Source organism: Hyla sarda, chromosome 8 (genome assembly GCF_029499605.1).
Source record: "Hyla sarda isolate aHylSar1 chromosome 8, aHylSar1.hap1, whole genome shotgun sequence".
Taxonomy (NCBI): Eukaryota; Metazoa; Chordata; class Amphibia; order Anura; family Hylidae; genus Hyla; species Hyla sarda.
Genome location: NC_079196.1, coordinates 201,803,613 through 201,819,537, shown reverse-complemented (window position 1 = coordinate 201,819,537; position 15,925 = coordinate 201,803,613). Strand labels below are relative to the sequence as shown.

Genomic DNA, 15,925 nt, shown 5'->3' with positions numbered 1-15,925 from the left:
AGGAGGCTCGCATCCATCGTAAGAACCAGCCAGTTCAACGGTAGAAACGAGCGGCCGCTCTGAAGGAAGGGAGAGTGGAGCCACCAAAGAAGAGACTGGCGAGCCGAGGTGGGCAGACGGATCCGATGATCCAAGGACAGGGGGGATCCGTCCCACAGGTACAGAATAGCCCACTGAAGCGGATGGCAACAGAACTGTGCAAACGGAACCGCCGTAATGGCGTAAGAGCACTCCGCTTGTCCGGAGGAAGGAAGATTCGGGCGCTCCCGGTATCGAACCGGAGGCCCAGGAAGATCAGAGACCGGGAGGGAGAAAGGTTGGATTTCTCCTCGTTGATCAGCCACCCGAAGCTGGTTAGGGTCAGCAGGGTGATGTGGAGACTCTCCTCGTTCTGGATCCGGGACGGGGCCTTGATAAGCAGGTCATCCAGGTAAGGAAGGACTGTGGCCAGGCCGAAGGGCAGAGCCACAATTGAAAGTGACCCTGCGGAACGGCAAAGCGGAGGAAACATTGATGAGGAGGAAAAATCGGGATGTGTAGATACGCATCCCGAATGTCCACTGAAGACAGGAATTCGCCCCAGACCATGGATGCCACGATCGACCGTATTGACTCCATACGGAAGTGACGAAGATGTTGGTTGAGGAGTTTCAGGTCCAAAATCGGACGGACTGAATCCTCCTTTTTGGGCACAACGAAGAGGTTTGAATAGAAACCCCTGAAACGGTCCTGAGGTGGAACGGGCACAATGACACCCTGTTGCAGCAGAGTGCGAATGGCAGAATGAAAACCTGCGGCCAGAGTAGGTGAACGAGGAGGCCGGGACCGAAAAAACGATCCCAGGGAAAAGAAGCGAACTCGATTCGGTAACCGTCGGAGATGACGTCCCGAACCCAAGAGTCCTGGACTTGTGCCAACCAGACGTTCCGAAAAAGAAGTAAGCGATCGCCCACCCGAGACGGAGTCCCAGATGGGGGCGCCCCCTTCAGGTCGATGCAGGTTTGTGGGTTCCTGATTTAGCGGGAAATCGGTTGGAACGATTATCCTGCTTCCAGGAAGTTTGAAGGACAGGCCCCGTCTACCCTGCGAGGGGCTCGATTTTTCCTGGCGCCCCTGACCCAGGGATCGAAAGGAGGTTGACTTACGAAAACCCCCACGAGCCGCAGTGCGGCGAGCCTTGTTCTGGGGAAGCAAAGAACTTTTACCGCCCGTAGCCTCAGATGATGCCAGTAAAGGCCATTGCTGTCAGAGATTTCTTGGAAGCGAATTCGGCATTCCAAGCTTTGAGCCACATGGAGCGACGAATGGCGACTAGGTTGCCAGACGCGTCAACTGCACAACGAGCAGACTCCAACAAAACCTGGCATAAATATTCGCCTGCGTCTGACACCTGACGAGCAATCTCACCCAGATCATCCGGGGAGGCCCTGAACAAGAGACCTTGACGAAGCTGAGAAGCCCACACCGCTAAGGCCATCGCAACCCAAGTGGAAGAGAAAGCCGGAAGCAGGGAGGATCGCACCGCTTCAAATGCGTATTTGGCCAAATTCTCGACCCGCTTGTCTGTGGGATCCTTAAAGAAAGCGGCATCCGCCAACGGTAGAGTGGTGGATTTTGATAAGCGGGAGACTGGGGGATCCACAGATGGTGGAACAGTCCATTTAGAAATAAGGTCCTGAGGGAATGGACACAAAGTCTTCAACCTTTTAGTGCCTTGAAAGCGCTTCTCTGGAAGCTTCCAGGCGGTCTCCAGAAGCACATCAAACTCCTTATGAGGATGGAACGAGGAGTACGGGCAAAGGAAACCTCAGGAGCAGGGTCCGAAGGTCCAGGGTCCTGTAGATGGAAAGTGTTCCTGACTGCAGACACCAGGCTGTCCACCAAGTCAGACATGGAGGACAGCTCTTCAGAATCCGAATGAAGTTCGGAGTCCGCCAATTCACCCGGAGATCGGGAACGGTTAGTGGAGGCTCCCGATCTAGGTGACCGGGATCTAGAATGGCGGTTCGGGGAACGGCCCCTAGGAGAGCGGTCGCGTGACCGGGAACGCTGCCTAGGAGCGGGGGATCTGGAGCGCGAACGCCGCCTGTTTTCAGGAGAGGAGTCAGGATAAAAAGGATCTAGAATGGCGGTTCGGGGAACGGCCCCTAGGAGAGCGGTCGCGTGACCGGGAACGCTGCCTAGGAGCGGGGGATCTGGAGCGCGAACGCCGCCTGTTTTCAGGAGAGGAGTCAGGATAAAAAACCCATGGACGTCTGTGGGAGTGTCGGCAGTCCGAAGACGCCGAACTTGCTTCCCGAGGGAGACATAGGTAAGACTGCCTTAAGGCTGTAGCCACCTCCTTGGAAACTTGCATCAAGTCTGAGATAGTCTGGGAGAGGGAAGACACCCAAACCAGGGTCGGTTCAGGGGTCACAGACACCGAAGGAGCATCTTGGGCAGGGGTAGTAGGGCGTGAGGAAGAGCAGGCAGAACAAGTGGGTACAGCCGAACCCCCCAAAAATTTAACCCTACACCCTGTACAAGCATAGTAAGTGACCAAAGCAGGGGCCGCCTGTCTGAGGAAAGGTTCAATGCTGGGGGTAGTTATTGCAAAGCCCAGCCAATTAGTGACAGAAGAACTGGAATTAGCTCACCCAGGTTCCTGGCTGACGTCCCTACACCTCCGGAATACAGGACGGCCGGCTAGAAACAGAGATGGAAGAACCACAGGAGCTTCTGAGAAGAACAGCGATGGATCAGGAGCGAGTCACGTGCCCTGAGGGGAGGAGTTACCGTGCACGCGCTAGCACGGGAGAGGCTGAGAAAGCCTGTTCCTGATAGGCTGAACTAGTCCTCCCCGTGCCGGCGCTGAAGATTTGGCGCTCAGAGAGTGCGGGAAGGAGCTATACTCGTCCGGGACCAGGCCGAAGCTGCGGCCTAAAGTATCGGCCTGGTTCCCGGCCGAACAGCCCAAAGAAGTGAAGTCGGCAGCCGTCTCCTCTGCGGGGACGGCTACTGGAGTGAGAGCAGTCGAGACCGCCCGCGGGGCGGAGCCACACACAGCCGGGACCAGGCCAAGTTGCGGTTAAAGCCGCGGCCTGGCTCCCGGCCAAACCATGCCGCCCTGATAGAGAAGCCTGCAGCCGTTTTCCTGTGGGAACGGCTGCTGGAACAAGCTGAGACCGCCCGCAGGGCAGAGGTACCCTCGGCCGGGACCAGGCCGAAGCCACAAGCTAAATTAGCGGCCTGGTTCCAGGCCGAAAACGCCGCCCCGACGCTGAAGGGGCCGGCAGATGCCTCCAATGCGGGAACAGCTGCCGGGGGATAGCTAGACTGGACGGCCGCAAATGCTGTCCGGAGGGCCGGCAGCTGCCTCACCATGTGTGGGGGGCTGCAGCCCACAGTAATAGGCGCGGTTAGTGCCCCAAGATACAGCTTCCCCCGATGCCCCTACCCCACAACAATAAGGGGGCCCCCCATTTGAAATAAAGTCCTGTCCCCCTTGAGGAGCCGGGAAACTCACCTGCATACGGAGGGATACTTACCTCCAGAGAAGGTCTGTCCCCATCATTCTTCACCAGACTAAGCCTGCTGCATCATGCCAGGCTTCTCTAAGCGGAGCGAGCAGAGGCAATAGGTGACCTGGACCCAAGGTACAACCTGGTGCTGGCCGGTGGCGAGGAAGGGTTAACGGACCATACTCTATGGAACCGTGCCCTTCAGTCGCATGTGGGGAAACAGGTAGCGCCATGCTCCTGTCGCCCTTACCTGGAAAAATAAAAAAGAAGAAAAAAAAGTCTAAACACTAACACTAAAGAATAATAAAAAGACCAGGCCTGGAGCAATCCAGGCCCATGTTGCCTCCTATGACACTAAGCTAAAACTGAGTGTCTCTAAGGCAGTAGGTGGGGTATACCCTGCTGGGAGGGGCCGACTTCTTTTGTATGCCTAGTGCCAGCCTCCTAGTGGCAGCAAGATATACCCACGGTTCCTGTGTCCCCAAATGGAGCTGAATGAGAAAGAAACATTTTTTTAATAACATGCTATTGGAAAGTTATTCTGCATACATTAAACTATAATATATCAAAAATTTTTTGATGAAAGGTACCCTTTAACCCCTTAACGACGCAGGACGTATATTTACGTCCTGCGACAGCTCCCGCGATATGAAGCGGGATCGCGCCGCGATCCCGCATCATATCACGTCGGTCCCGGCGCTAATCAACGGCCGGGACCCGCGGCTAATACCACACATCGCCGATCGCGGCGTTGTGCGGTATTAACCCTTTAGAAGCGGCGGTCAAAGCTGACCACCGCTTCTAAAGTGAAACTGAAAGTGACCCGGCTGCTCAGTCGGGCTGTTCGGGACCGCCGCGGTGAAATTGCGGCGTCCCGAACAGCTGATCGGACACCGCGAGGGCCCTTACCTCGGTGTCCGATCGACGAATGACTGCTCCGTGCCTGAGATCCAGGCAGGAGCAGTCAAGCGCCGATAATGCTGATCACAGGCGTGTTAATACACGCCAGTGATCAGCATAGGAGATCAGTGTGTGCAGTGTTATAGGTCCCTATGGAACCTATAACACTGCAAAATAAATGTTAAAAAAAAGTGTTAATAAAGGTCATTTAACCCCTTCCCTAATAAAAGTTTGAATCACCCCCCTTTTCCCATAAAAAAAATAAAACAGTGTAAAAAAAATAAAAAATAAACATATGTGGTATCGCCGCGTGCGTAAATGTGCGAACTATAAAAATATATAATTAATTAAGCCGTACGGTCAATGGCGTACGCGCAAAAAAAATTCCAAAGTTCAAAAAAGCGTATTTTGGTCACTTTTTATACCATTAAAAAATGAATAAAAAGTAATCAAAAAGTCCGATCAAAACAAAAATCATAACGATAAAAACTTCAGATCACGGCGCAAAAAATGAGTCCTCATACCGCCCCGTACGTGGAATAAAAAAGTTAAAGGGGTCAGAAGATGACATTTTTAAACGTATAAATTTTCCTGCATGTAGTTATGATTTTTTCCAGAAGTGTGACAAAATCAAACCTATATAAGTAGGGTATCATTTTAACCGTATGGACCTACAGAATAATAATAAGGTGTAATTTGTACCGAAATACGCACTGCGTAGAAACGGAAGGCCCCAAAAATTACAAAATGGCGTTTTTTTTTTTCGATTTTGTCGCACAATGATTTTTTTTTCCGTTTCGCCGTGCATTTTTGGGTAAAATGACTAATGTCACTGCAATGTAGAATTGGCGACGCAAAAAATAAGCCATAATATGGATTTTTAGGTGGAAAATTGAAAGGGTTATGATTTTTAAAAGGTAAGGAGGAAAAAACGAAAGTGCAAAAATGGAAAAACCCTGAGTCGTTAAGGGGTTAATGACCATGTACTCTGATAAAATGTTTCCCAGTGTTCAATGAGCCCCTTCGGTACTGTAAATTTGTGTATCTTTATACTGCACAGAGCAATGCTCAGAGTTATAGTGTTACTGTCACTTTCAAAAATGACATAGACAGATGTCAATAGGTTTCACCATTCGTCTCACTGCATAATACAGGTTCCATTGTAAGTGAATGGAGCCTGTTTTATGCAACAAGGTGGTGAGTGCAGTAATACCAGGGAGTGAAGTGCTTCTCTAGCGATCGGCAAGGGATCAAGAAGGGTCTGAACAACCAAACCCGGACAGATTAAAGTGTTGTTATCTTTGTGTCACATCCCCCAACTACTTCAAACCTTTGTTTTGATCTTCAAACCTCAAATGTAATTACAGGTTAGAGAATCTGACAGCTGGTTCACCAGCACTAAAGCCAATAAACTTGGTTATAATGCAGGTGAAGAGCTGTAAAATAAGTGGTCACCTACTTATTTTCATTGTGTCTGTGCAGCGTTATGGATGTTTATGAAGTTAATCATAATGTTCCACAGAGCCCGATGGAGGCGGGGAGCAGTCTCGCCCAGCTCCCCTGCCTCCTCACTATTCTGCCCTTGGTCCACCCCTGTCTTGAATCTTCACTCTCAAGTCACTAGGACGAGAGCCTGTGAAATATCTATTTCTATTTTTAGCCCGGGGCATGTCTGCTCAGAACTTATGTGCTCCGGGGGAAGGCTCATCTGAAGCCTCGCTACACCTGACTTGTGGGTGTAGCAAGGCAATGGCACCTGCACTCTACTGTAAGAGCAGAGAACTGCCCTCCCTCCGCCGGCTGTCACGTCCTAGTGATGTGTGAGTGAAGATTTTGACTATTCAAGACGGCGGAAGAATATTGAGGAGGCAGGGGAGCTGGGCAAGCCAGAACCCCACCTCCATTGCGCTCCATAACATTCATAAATCTCCACAGACACAACGAAAATTAGTAAATGACCCCCCATTTTACAGCTCTTCATTTGCACTATAACTCAGTGTACTGGGTGCAGGTAAACCGGCTGTCAGATTCTCTTTAAATAATTTTCACCTCATGGGAATATTTAAAAAAAACAAAAAAAACTTTATGAATCTAGAGTTCACCTGGCTGAAGTCCAGCACCAGCAGCCTAATTATATGACACTCCACCCCCTCTCTATGCAAAGTTAGAGGATTCATGGGAACCGTAGGCAGCATTAGGAAATAATTTTCGTGATGGAATTGCAATCAGTATGGCTGAAACTCATGACTGCCACATCAGCTAAAACAGGTAAGCACAAGGCATACACAAGAGCTTCTTAATTAGCCCAATCAGAAAAAAAAGATATAATTTGTCCATGAATTTTTTTAAATTTTCATTTAAAAATTTTAAGGAGATTTACAACAGAAAAAGAAAAGACTACTTACAGCTTTGGGGTTCACCTCTGTAGCTATGAGCCGTAACAGGCAGCTCAGGAGTCTCTGTTTGTGATCATCCGACCTGTTGGGATCCATCCACTCATATTCCAGCTGTAGTTTGCCCGGTTTGCCCAGCATGAGGTAGACCTCGGCTAGTGTCAGATTTTCTGAAGTCTGATGATTCCAGCCTTCCTGACGCAGCTGCTCGGTGAGCTGGTTAGAGTTCCCTTTGGGAGCCTTGGAAGAACCGCTGGGCTCTTTCACCTGAGTGTCCGGTCCTGAAGTTTGTGTAGTGCATTGATCCTGCGGTGGGATTGTTGTCTGTGTTTCTGCCTTTTCTTGGCTTGGAGACTCTACATCTCCTGGAGGTTTGGGGTTGGACTCTGGAGATGTTGGAGGACATGTGGCCAAGTTATCAGCCATATGATTTGTTTCTGGAACAATAAGATCTTGGCAAGACTTTAAATACCGGGGCAAGGGGTCAATTAATGAAAGTTCCTCCACATCTGGGGGCGGACATACAGATACCTCACCACTGCTAGAGAAATCCATAGACTCTGGAGGGGCTTCGTCAGGAGTCTTTGGTCCATCTGACACCCCATCAGATGATAAATTCTCCAAGGAACCATTCTCAACAGTCTGAGACTTCTCTGGTGTGGAGCTGCTGGGCACCTCTCCTTTGTTTCCTTGTCTGGCATCTGCATTACCTCGTGGGCACTTAAGCTGTACCCGAGCTGTGCCTTGTCCAGTTTGGATGCCAAGGATCTGAGCAGGGGGTAGCAAGTGGGCATCCTTAGAGCTCTGCTTGTATTTTCCAGACTCCTGCCAGTGGACGGTGCAGTGGGCTTTGGAATGGACAACCCTTGCCACTCCTGGTAAAGGAGACAACTGAGCAGTTTCTGGTGGGAAGAGGTAAAGTTCTTCCTTGGAGTCCTGAGACTCCCCATCTGTCAACTGAGGATCATCCAGACTCTTTCTCTGAGAAAAATTAGTGAAGGAAGCCAATAAAAGATGAAGGAAATTAAAGGGGTACTCCGGAGGCAAACTTTCCTTTTTTTTTTTTTTATTTATTTTTTTTTTAAATCAACTGGTACCAGAAAGTTAAAGATATTTAAATTAATTCTATTAAAAAATCTTAATCCTTGCAGTATTTATTAGCTGCTGTATCCTACAGAGGAAGTTCTTTTCTTTTTGAATTTATTTACTGTCTCACAACAATGCTCTCTGCTGACACCTCTGTCCGTATCAGGAACTGTCCAGAGCAGGAGAAAATCCCCATAGCAAACAATGTGGCTGGAAATTGCCGATAACATATACCGGAATATCGGCCTGAAAGGTCACAGATTATCGGTATCGGCCCTAAAAAAATCGCTATCGGTCGAATCCTACTTCTGAGTTAATAAGATCCTAAACATTCATCAGCTAAACAGAAAGATGCCAAAGTATTTTCATAGAGAATATTCCACCATGGGGCCGATCACCCCAGGAATTCAGCCTGACACAAAGGTTTTAAATGGTCAAAAAAAGGATACAATACGAACTTCCTGTAAAGCCCACTTCTGCTTGAGAAACTCAATAAGACAGGAGACCTTTCTGTGCAGCTCCACCATCATCCTGGGGAAGAACAAGAGGAGGAAATGTAAAAGGAAACTCCCCCTGAGGTGTATACATCTCTTATACGTGATTATTTATACTTTACTTTTCATTCTAGCCTATAAAATTCTTTGAAAGATATTAAAGTGGAACTCCAGAGTTTGTAAACTTATCCGATATCTACAGCATAGGAAATAAGTGTCTAATCATGGAGGGCCACAATAACTACAAACCCCAGGGCCGAAGCCCAGGAGTCACTAACTCCCCTCTTAATAAGTCCCCTAAAATATAACTTTTATTAGTGTGATAAAATATTCCCACTCAATTGGTTAAAAATAAATGTCAGAGTGTTGCTTGAACAGTGAAAAATAACCAGTGGGGGACCCCCTGTCTGATAATGTAACTGTTTTAGCGGCGCTGCAGCCTGTCGCAATGGCAACACTATGACGTGCAACTTAAAATATAAGCACAGCCACCCTCGACATGTTTCGCTGTTGAGACAGCGTTATCAAGAGGTAATGTGGCTACAATGTGACCCAAACACCGGCGGGGCTATTTATAAGCTGGTGTCACTCATCATCATTAGTGGACCGGTCTCCTAATCCAATCAGGAGACCTGTAACGGACCCTTGATGCCCCAGCCAATGCTAGAAGCCGAACCAAAACCCTTCCGGGTCAAGACTCTACCTGCGCACCTATCCTAATACCTGTGTTTATGACGTAGGACCAAGGTGGGAGTCTCTCAACATACCGTCATCGCTGCGTGACCGATCTCGCCTCGCGCGAGAGTTCGCTGTGTGGTTAGCAGCGCTGAATACTAGTCCATTGCGCGTGCGCCGAGCTCGGCGCCGTACTGCGCATGTGTCCGGACTTGGACTCAGACCGCTGGATGACAGCGCCTTTTGTGTGTAAATCACCCGACTCAATCTGTGGTCCATTCAACCACTTAGTTACCACTACGGCCATAGATACCATAAATGAACCATGAAAAATATGTAGCTAAGGTATATTAATTTAGAGCAGAGGTATTAAAGATGTATGGTATTGAGTACTGGCCCATATGTATAGTATACAGTAGTGGTGTATCTATTATGACGATAATCATCAGATTATACTTCTTGCGAAAGTGGTATGTCTATCATGACGATAATCATCAGGTATAGACTTCTTGTAAAAAATTAAATTAACTAAGGTGAGTATAGATACATAAGGTATATTGAGATCATTAAGGTAAGTATAGGTACTAAAGGTTCGTGTTGTTTATATTGACTGACAATTGTGTCAGTTGTGGTCACATAGTAAATAATAGTTAATGGTGGGATACAAAAAATGTAAGATAATGCAATGATAAAGACAGCAGGCAGCTGAATGTTTGTTATTATCACATGATGATATTTTATAAGAAGGCTGCAAACGAGAATCCTTCGTTAAGGCCCAACGGTGCCTTACTTTTAAGAAGAAAAATCCATTTTGCTTCTTCACGGAGGAGGCGAACATCAATGTTGCCCTTACGGGGGCCTAATTTTAAATGACACAGTCCATAATCATGGAGGGTCTGACCACTGAGAGCCCCTGTAATCGCCTGAACGGGCGCTGAATCTCCCTGTGCCACCTCCATGCATTCTCTATGGGAGCACCAGGGATACACAAGCTTTGTTCTCGGGCGCTCCTATACAATCCATGGAGGGGTGTGCCGACCACACACACTGGCCCCATTCTGGAGATGATGGGGGGTTCCATATGTTACACACTTTTCCCCTACCCTGTAGATAAGTGATGCGTTTTCAAACGCTGGAGTACCCCTTTAAAGGCGTTCTCCGCTGCTCAGCGTTTGGAACAAGGAGCCAGGAGCTTGTGATGTCATAGCCCCGCCCCATCATAATGTCACACCCCGCCCCCTCAATGCAAGTCTATGGGAGGGGGCGTGACAGCCGTCACTCCCCCTCCCATAGACTTGCATTGAGGGGGCATGATGTGACGTCACGAGGGGGCGGGGCAATGACATCACAAGCTCCCGGCGCCGGCTTCAGCGTTCGGAATAATTTGTTCCAAACGCTGAGCAGCGGAGAACGCCTTTAAAGACATTTTCTCCTCTGATAAAGTGATGGCATATCACTGGGATATGAGATCAGTTTATGAGTACTGGGGGTCAAACCTATGAGACCCCCTTCGAAGTGAGAATGAAGGGGACACCGCATTGGTGTAGTTCTGTGTCCTCTTTAACTAGGACAGTAACATCCTGTTCACCTGGCTGTGCAAACAACTGCAGCTACTCCTCTTACTTGTATTGGGCCGGTGTGCAGTATTTTTCAGTACACCGGATGCAATTCCCTGCACTGCTGAGTGGCTTGGGGCTGCTGGGCCACTTAATTTTACCCTGAGATCAGATCCTCACCAATGATAAAGTGATGATATAGTGCTAGGACATTGCTTTATCACAGGGGTGTCAAACTCAATATTACTGGAGACCACATTGGTCTTTTGGTAGTCTTTAAAAAAGGGCCATTTTAAATTTTTAGAGCCTGCAGGCCTCCACACGGCCCCCCATATAGTGGTTAGGTCCCCTTAGTGCCCCCATAGAGTATTAAGATCCCCACACTGCCCCATATAGTAGTTAGGGCCCCCACACTGCCCCGATATACCACTCCTCAGTCCAAGTAGGCACAGGCCCACCAAGTCCTGACAGCTGCTCCTAAGCCATTTGCCCTGGTCTAGCTGGGTCCTTTACATCCACTGTGCCTGTGCTTGCTGCATCCCCAGAGAGGACGTAGCCAGCCCTTGGCAGAAGAGGCAAAGCAAGCACAGAGAACAGTCATAAACACATCTTTATATGTGGCCTGAACGGGACTTCGCAGGTCACAAAAAATTACTCGGCAGGCCAGACGTGGCCCATGGGCTGTGTGTGACACTTTTACTTAATCACATAGGAACAACATTTTGCTTAGTACCAAACACCTTGTACTACCGAAATAGTTCACACCTGAGCCGTGGGTTCTGTGCTAAGCTTTGTACACGGGCCCAAGCCTGATTGTTCCGGGGCTGAAGTTCTACAGGAACTTTTAGAGGCAGTCTCACTGGTTTCTGATCCTCCTCATCACTGAGACCTGGAAATTAATACGGAAAAGAAAATGTGAAATACACACACATTATACCTACCTATACAAATATATATGTAAAAATAAATAAATAAATGTTAAAACATTTATATACACACATATATCTACGTCTTATATTTATACATAGATATGTCCACCTATATACACATACAATTTATATATATATATATATATATATATATATATATATATATATTTATTTATTTATTTATTTTTTTTAAACCCATTTTAACTAGAATGTAAGAGATGGAGCTTACATCTTGGCATGCTGTCAGGTCATGCTGGGAGTTGAAGTTTTGCAACAACTGCTGGAGGCACACTGGTTGGAAACACTACTTTAAACCATGGTTTTTATGGGTTCACCTTTGGAAAACCTGCACTTGTGTTAGGAATTTATATCAACAGCGATTGTGTAACATAACTGGAACTGTTCCCAAAGTACTCACGAAATGGAAAAAGCCAGCTGCTTGGCAAATCTGTTCGCAGAATGCTGGTGCCGTATGTGGCAGCCTGTATTGCGCCGAAGATACCTCTTTAGTTTATCCAAATACAGCATTGATCCTCAACCTGTAGCTCTCCAGCCTTCAGCTGTCTGAGCATGATGAGAGTTGTACGTCTGCAATAGCTGGAGGGCCACAGGTTGGACAACACTGCATCCTAAAAATTCTGTGCTTTCCAAATTCTTATAATGGGTATATGATACCCATTGGTCACATTTCTTTTGATTCTGCACTAAAAATTTGCAATAAAATTACAGTAAAATTTTCACAATCTGCACAACACACACAAGCATTTTACATCTAAATTTGTCGCTAAAAAATTCCGTTGCATCTTGACCGACCATTTGATCATAACTATTTTAGCTCAGACCAAATTTTGTTTCAGTTAAACTATGTAACGCCTGAATGACCCACCCAGTGAAGGGTAAAGCAGTGGTCTCCAAACTGTGGACCTTCAGAGGTAGCAAAACTACAACTCTCAAGGGCATGCTGGAAGCTGTAATTTTGCAACATTTAGAGGGCAACAGTTTGGAGACCACTGGGATAAAGTGGCAAAATTCACAGTTACAAATAAACAAAACAAAAAAACTAGTTACCTGTCTTTCCTTCAGGGTCACAGAGTTTCTTCAACGCTCTGCACATTGGAGCCTTTATCCGTAGGTTCCTGCCTTTGTAACGCACTGTAGTCGCCCTGTAAAAAAGCAGCAAAAAAATATATCTGAACCAGCTTGGTGCTTGACTCTATCTGTGGTCAAACCATAAGTCCCAGGATGCCATGACAGTTCCAGATCGACATCCCAGGACTTGTAGCTTAAAAAAATATATATATATAAATAACCAATGACCTAACTCACCCTAACTGGATCAGCTCATTCAGCTTGGCAGCGTTCTTATCATCCATACCTGCAAGAAAAGAAAAAAGAAAATGCAAGAGCTGGAACCCCAACCGATCAGATACTTATCCCCTATCCTGTGGCTAGGGGATGCGTTTAAAATAACTGGAGGATCCCTTTAACTGTTTCCCAACCAGGATGCCTCCAGCTGTTGCAAAACTACAACTACCAGCATGCCCGGCATGCTGGTAGTTGTAGTTTTGCAACAGCTGAAGGCACCCTAGTTGGGAAACAGTGCTTCAACTAGAGCTGGGCGGTATGACCAAAAATGCATATCACGGTATTTTTGCAAGTTATGGCGGTTCCACGGTATTTAACGGTATTCCCCCCCCCCCCCCCCCGAGGAACTAATCATATATGACCCCCAGGCGCTGCTATATTTCTCTAAAGTGCTGCCCGCAAGTCATTCATTTAAAGTGCGGCCCGCAAGTCATTCATTTAAAGCGCGGCCCGCATTTCATTCATTTAAAGCGCCACGGCCCGCAAGTCATTCATTTAAAGCGCCGGAGGCCCGCAAGTCATTCATTTAACCCGATAACGACCATGGACGTCTATACTCGTCCAATGGCCGTTACCGGGGTATGACGCGGGCCCGCGTCATACCGGCCAGCCCCCAGCTGATTCCTGTAGCTGGGGGCCGGCGTTAATAGCCGACATGCGGCGATCGCCGCGGCCGGCTATTAACCCTTTAGATCGCCGCTGTCAAAGTTGACAGCGGCGTCTAAAGGTGCCTGTATACAGTCCCTGGTGGTCCAGTGGGGTGGATCGCTCCCCCGCAGCGCGATCGCGGGGGAGCGATCCACTGCTGAGGTAGCCTGAGGGCTTACCTCTCCTCCTGTGTCGGCTCCGGCTCTCTGAATGATAAAGCCTGGCAGGACCAGGCTTTATCAATCGAGCGCAGAGCACACAGATGAATGGGATTGTATGCAATCCCATTCATCTGTATGAGGAATCAAATGATTCCTCCTAAAAGTCCCCTAAGGGGACTAAAAGTGTAAAAAAAAAAAGTTTAAAAAAAAGTTTAAAAACACACACATTAACCCCTTCTTTATTAAAAGTTTAAATCACCCCCCTTTTCCCAAATTCCATATAAAAAATATGTAACCATAATAAAAATAAACATATGTAGTATCGTCGCGTGCGTAAATGTCTGAACTATAAAAATATATCATTAATTAAACCGCAATGGCGTACACGCAAAAAAATTTCAAATTCCATATAAAAAATATGTAACCATAATAAAAATAAACATATGTAGTATCGTCGCGTGCGTAAATGTCTGAACTATAAAAATATATCATTAATTAAACCGTCAATGGCGTACACGCAAAAAAATTTCAAAGTCCAAAATAGCGTATTTTTGGTCACTTTTCATACCATAAAAAAAGGAATAAAAAGCGATCAAGAAGTCCAATCAAAATAAAAATGGTAACGATTAAAACTTCAGATCACGGCGCAAAAGATGAGCCCTCAAACCGCCCTGTACGTGGAAAAATAAAAAAGTTATAGGGGTCAGAAAAGGACAATTTTAAATGTATAAATTTTCCTGCATGTAGTTATGATTTTTTCCAGAAGTACGACAAAATCAAACCTATATAAGTAGGGGATCATTTTAATCGTATGGACCTACAGAATAAAGATAAAGTGTAATTTTTACCGAAAAATGTACTGCCTAGAAACAGAAGCCCCCAAAATTTACAAAATTGTGTTTTTTCTTCAATTTTGTCGCACAATGATTTTTTTTTTCCGTTTCGCCATAAATGTTTGTGTAAAATGACTCATGTCATTCCAAAGTAGAATTGGTGTCGCAAAAAATAAGCCCTCATATGGATTTTTAGGTGCAAAATTGAAAGGGTTATGATTTTTAAAAGGTGAGGAGGAAAAAACGAAAGTGTAAAAACAGAAAAATGCTTGGTCCTTAAGGGGTTAAAGCGCCGGAGGCCCGCATTTCATTCATTTAAAGCGCCGCCCGCATTTCATTCATTTAAAGCGCCGGCGGCCCGCAAGTCATTCATTTAAAGCGCCGCCGCAACTTATCTGCGGCTGATAATTCATTCATTCGAGGGGGGAGGGGCCTGACCGGTATTGCGGTATGGGAAAAATTCATATCGTGCAGGGAAAAAATTTAGGTATTTGGTATGAACTGGTATACCGCCCAGCACAAGCTTTAACTACATGCAATAAAACTTCTGTGTAGTTTCTCAGTCCTCATATTGCTGAGATTGCCCAGGCCTTCTAAGGACACTTTCTCCTCTAGTCTATGGCTATGTTCACACAACACATTGGAAGTTTCATCACTTACAACAGCAAAAATTTTGCAAAATCTGCTGTTGTGATCCAAAGCAACGATTACAAGGAAACACGGCAAAACTTACATCCGCCAATCTTCTTCCGCAGTTCTCCATAGCAGATAAGGCCGTAAAGCTCCTGCGAGGACTTCACACCACAAGAAAATACTACAAGAAAAAACATAAAGACAACAAAAGTTAGATTTACGTACTGCATAGAGAGATGAGAAAAGCAAGATAAGTAACGACACACATTAAAATGCGTTTTCTCGCATTTTACATACAGTTGTGACCAAGGTTTGGAGACTGGCACAAGTTTTGTTTTTCACAAAGTTTACTGCTTTAGCATTTTTTAACCCCTTAAGGACCAAGCCCATTTTGACCTAAGGACCAGGCCAATTTTTGTTTTTGCATTGTCGTTTTTTCCTCCTCGTCTTCTAAAAATCGCAACTCTTTTATATTTTTATCCACAGACTAGTAGGAGGGCTTTTTTTTCCGTGACCAGTTGTCCTGCGCAATTACATCACTCATTTTACCATAAAATGTATGGCGCGACCCAAAAAAATACTTTTTCATTTTTCCATATAAGCGGCGGTATGAGGGCTCATTTTTTGGGCCATGATCTCTACTTTTTATTGATGCCACATTTGTGTATATAAAATATAGCACTGATCCGTGTTATCGGTGATCTTTTGCTCTGGTCTGCTCAATCTCAGACCAGAGCAGAAGACCCTGGGAG

General features: G+C 46.4%; 1 protein-coding gene across 2 annotated transcripts in view; it reads right to left on the bottom strand.

The window, feature by feature from the left end:
* Nucleotides 1-15,925, bottom strand: part of CRAMP1 (cramped chromatin regulator homolog 1) — a 76,236-nt gene that overhangs the window by 28,901 nt on the left and 31,410 nt on the right. For both annotated transcript variants that reach the window (XM_056533272.1, XM_056533273.1), the window contains exons 5-10: nt 15,274-15,354; nt 12,860-12,908; nt 12,602-12,696; nt 11,370-11,493; nt 8,329-8,410; nt 6,806-7,774 (exon numbers count right to left, since the gene is read on the bottom strand). In XM_056533272.1, coding sequence (XP_056389247.1) covers nt 6,806-7,774; nt 8,329-8,410; nt 11,370-11,493; nt 12,602-12,696; nt 12,860-12,908; nt 15,274-15,354 — 1,400 coding nt within the window. The remainder of the gene's footprint in view (nt 1-6,805; nt 7,775-8,328; nt 8,411-11,369; nt 11,494-12,601; nt 12,697-12,859; nt 12,909-15,273; nt 15,355-15,925) is intronic.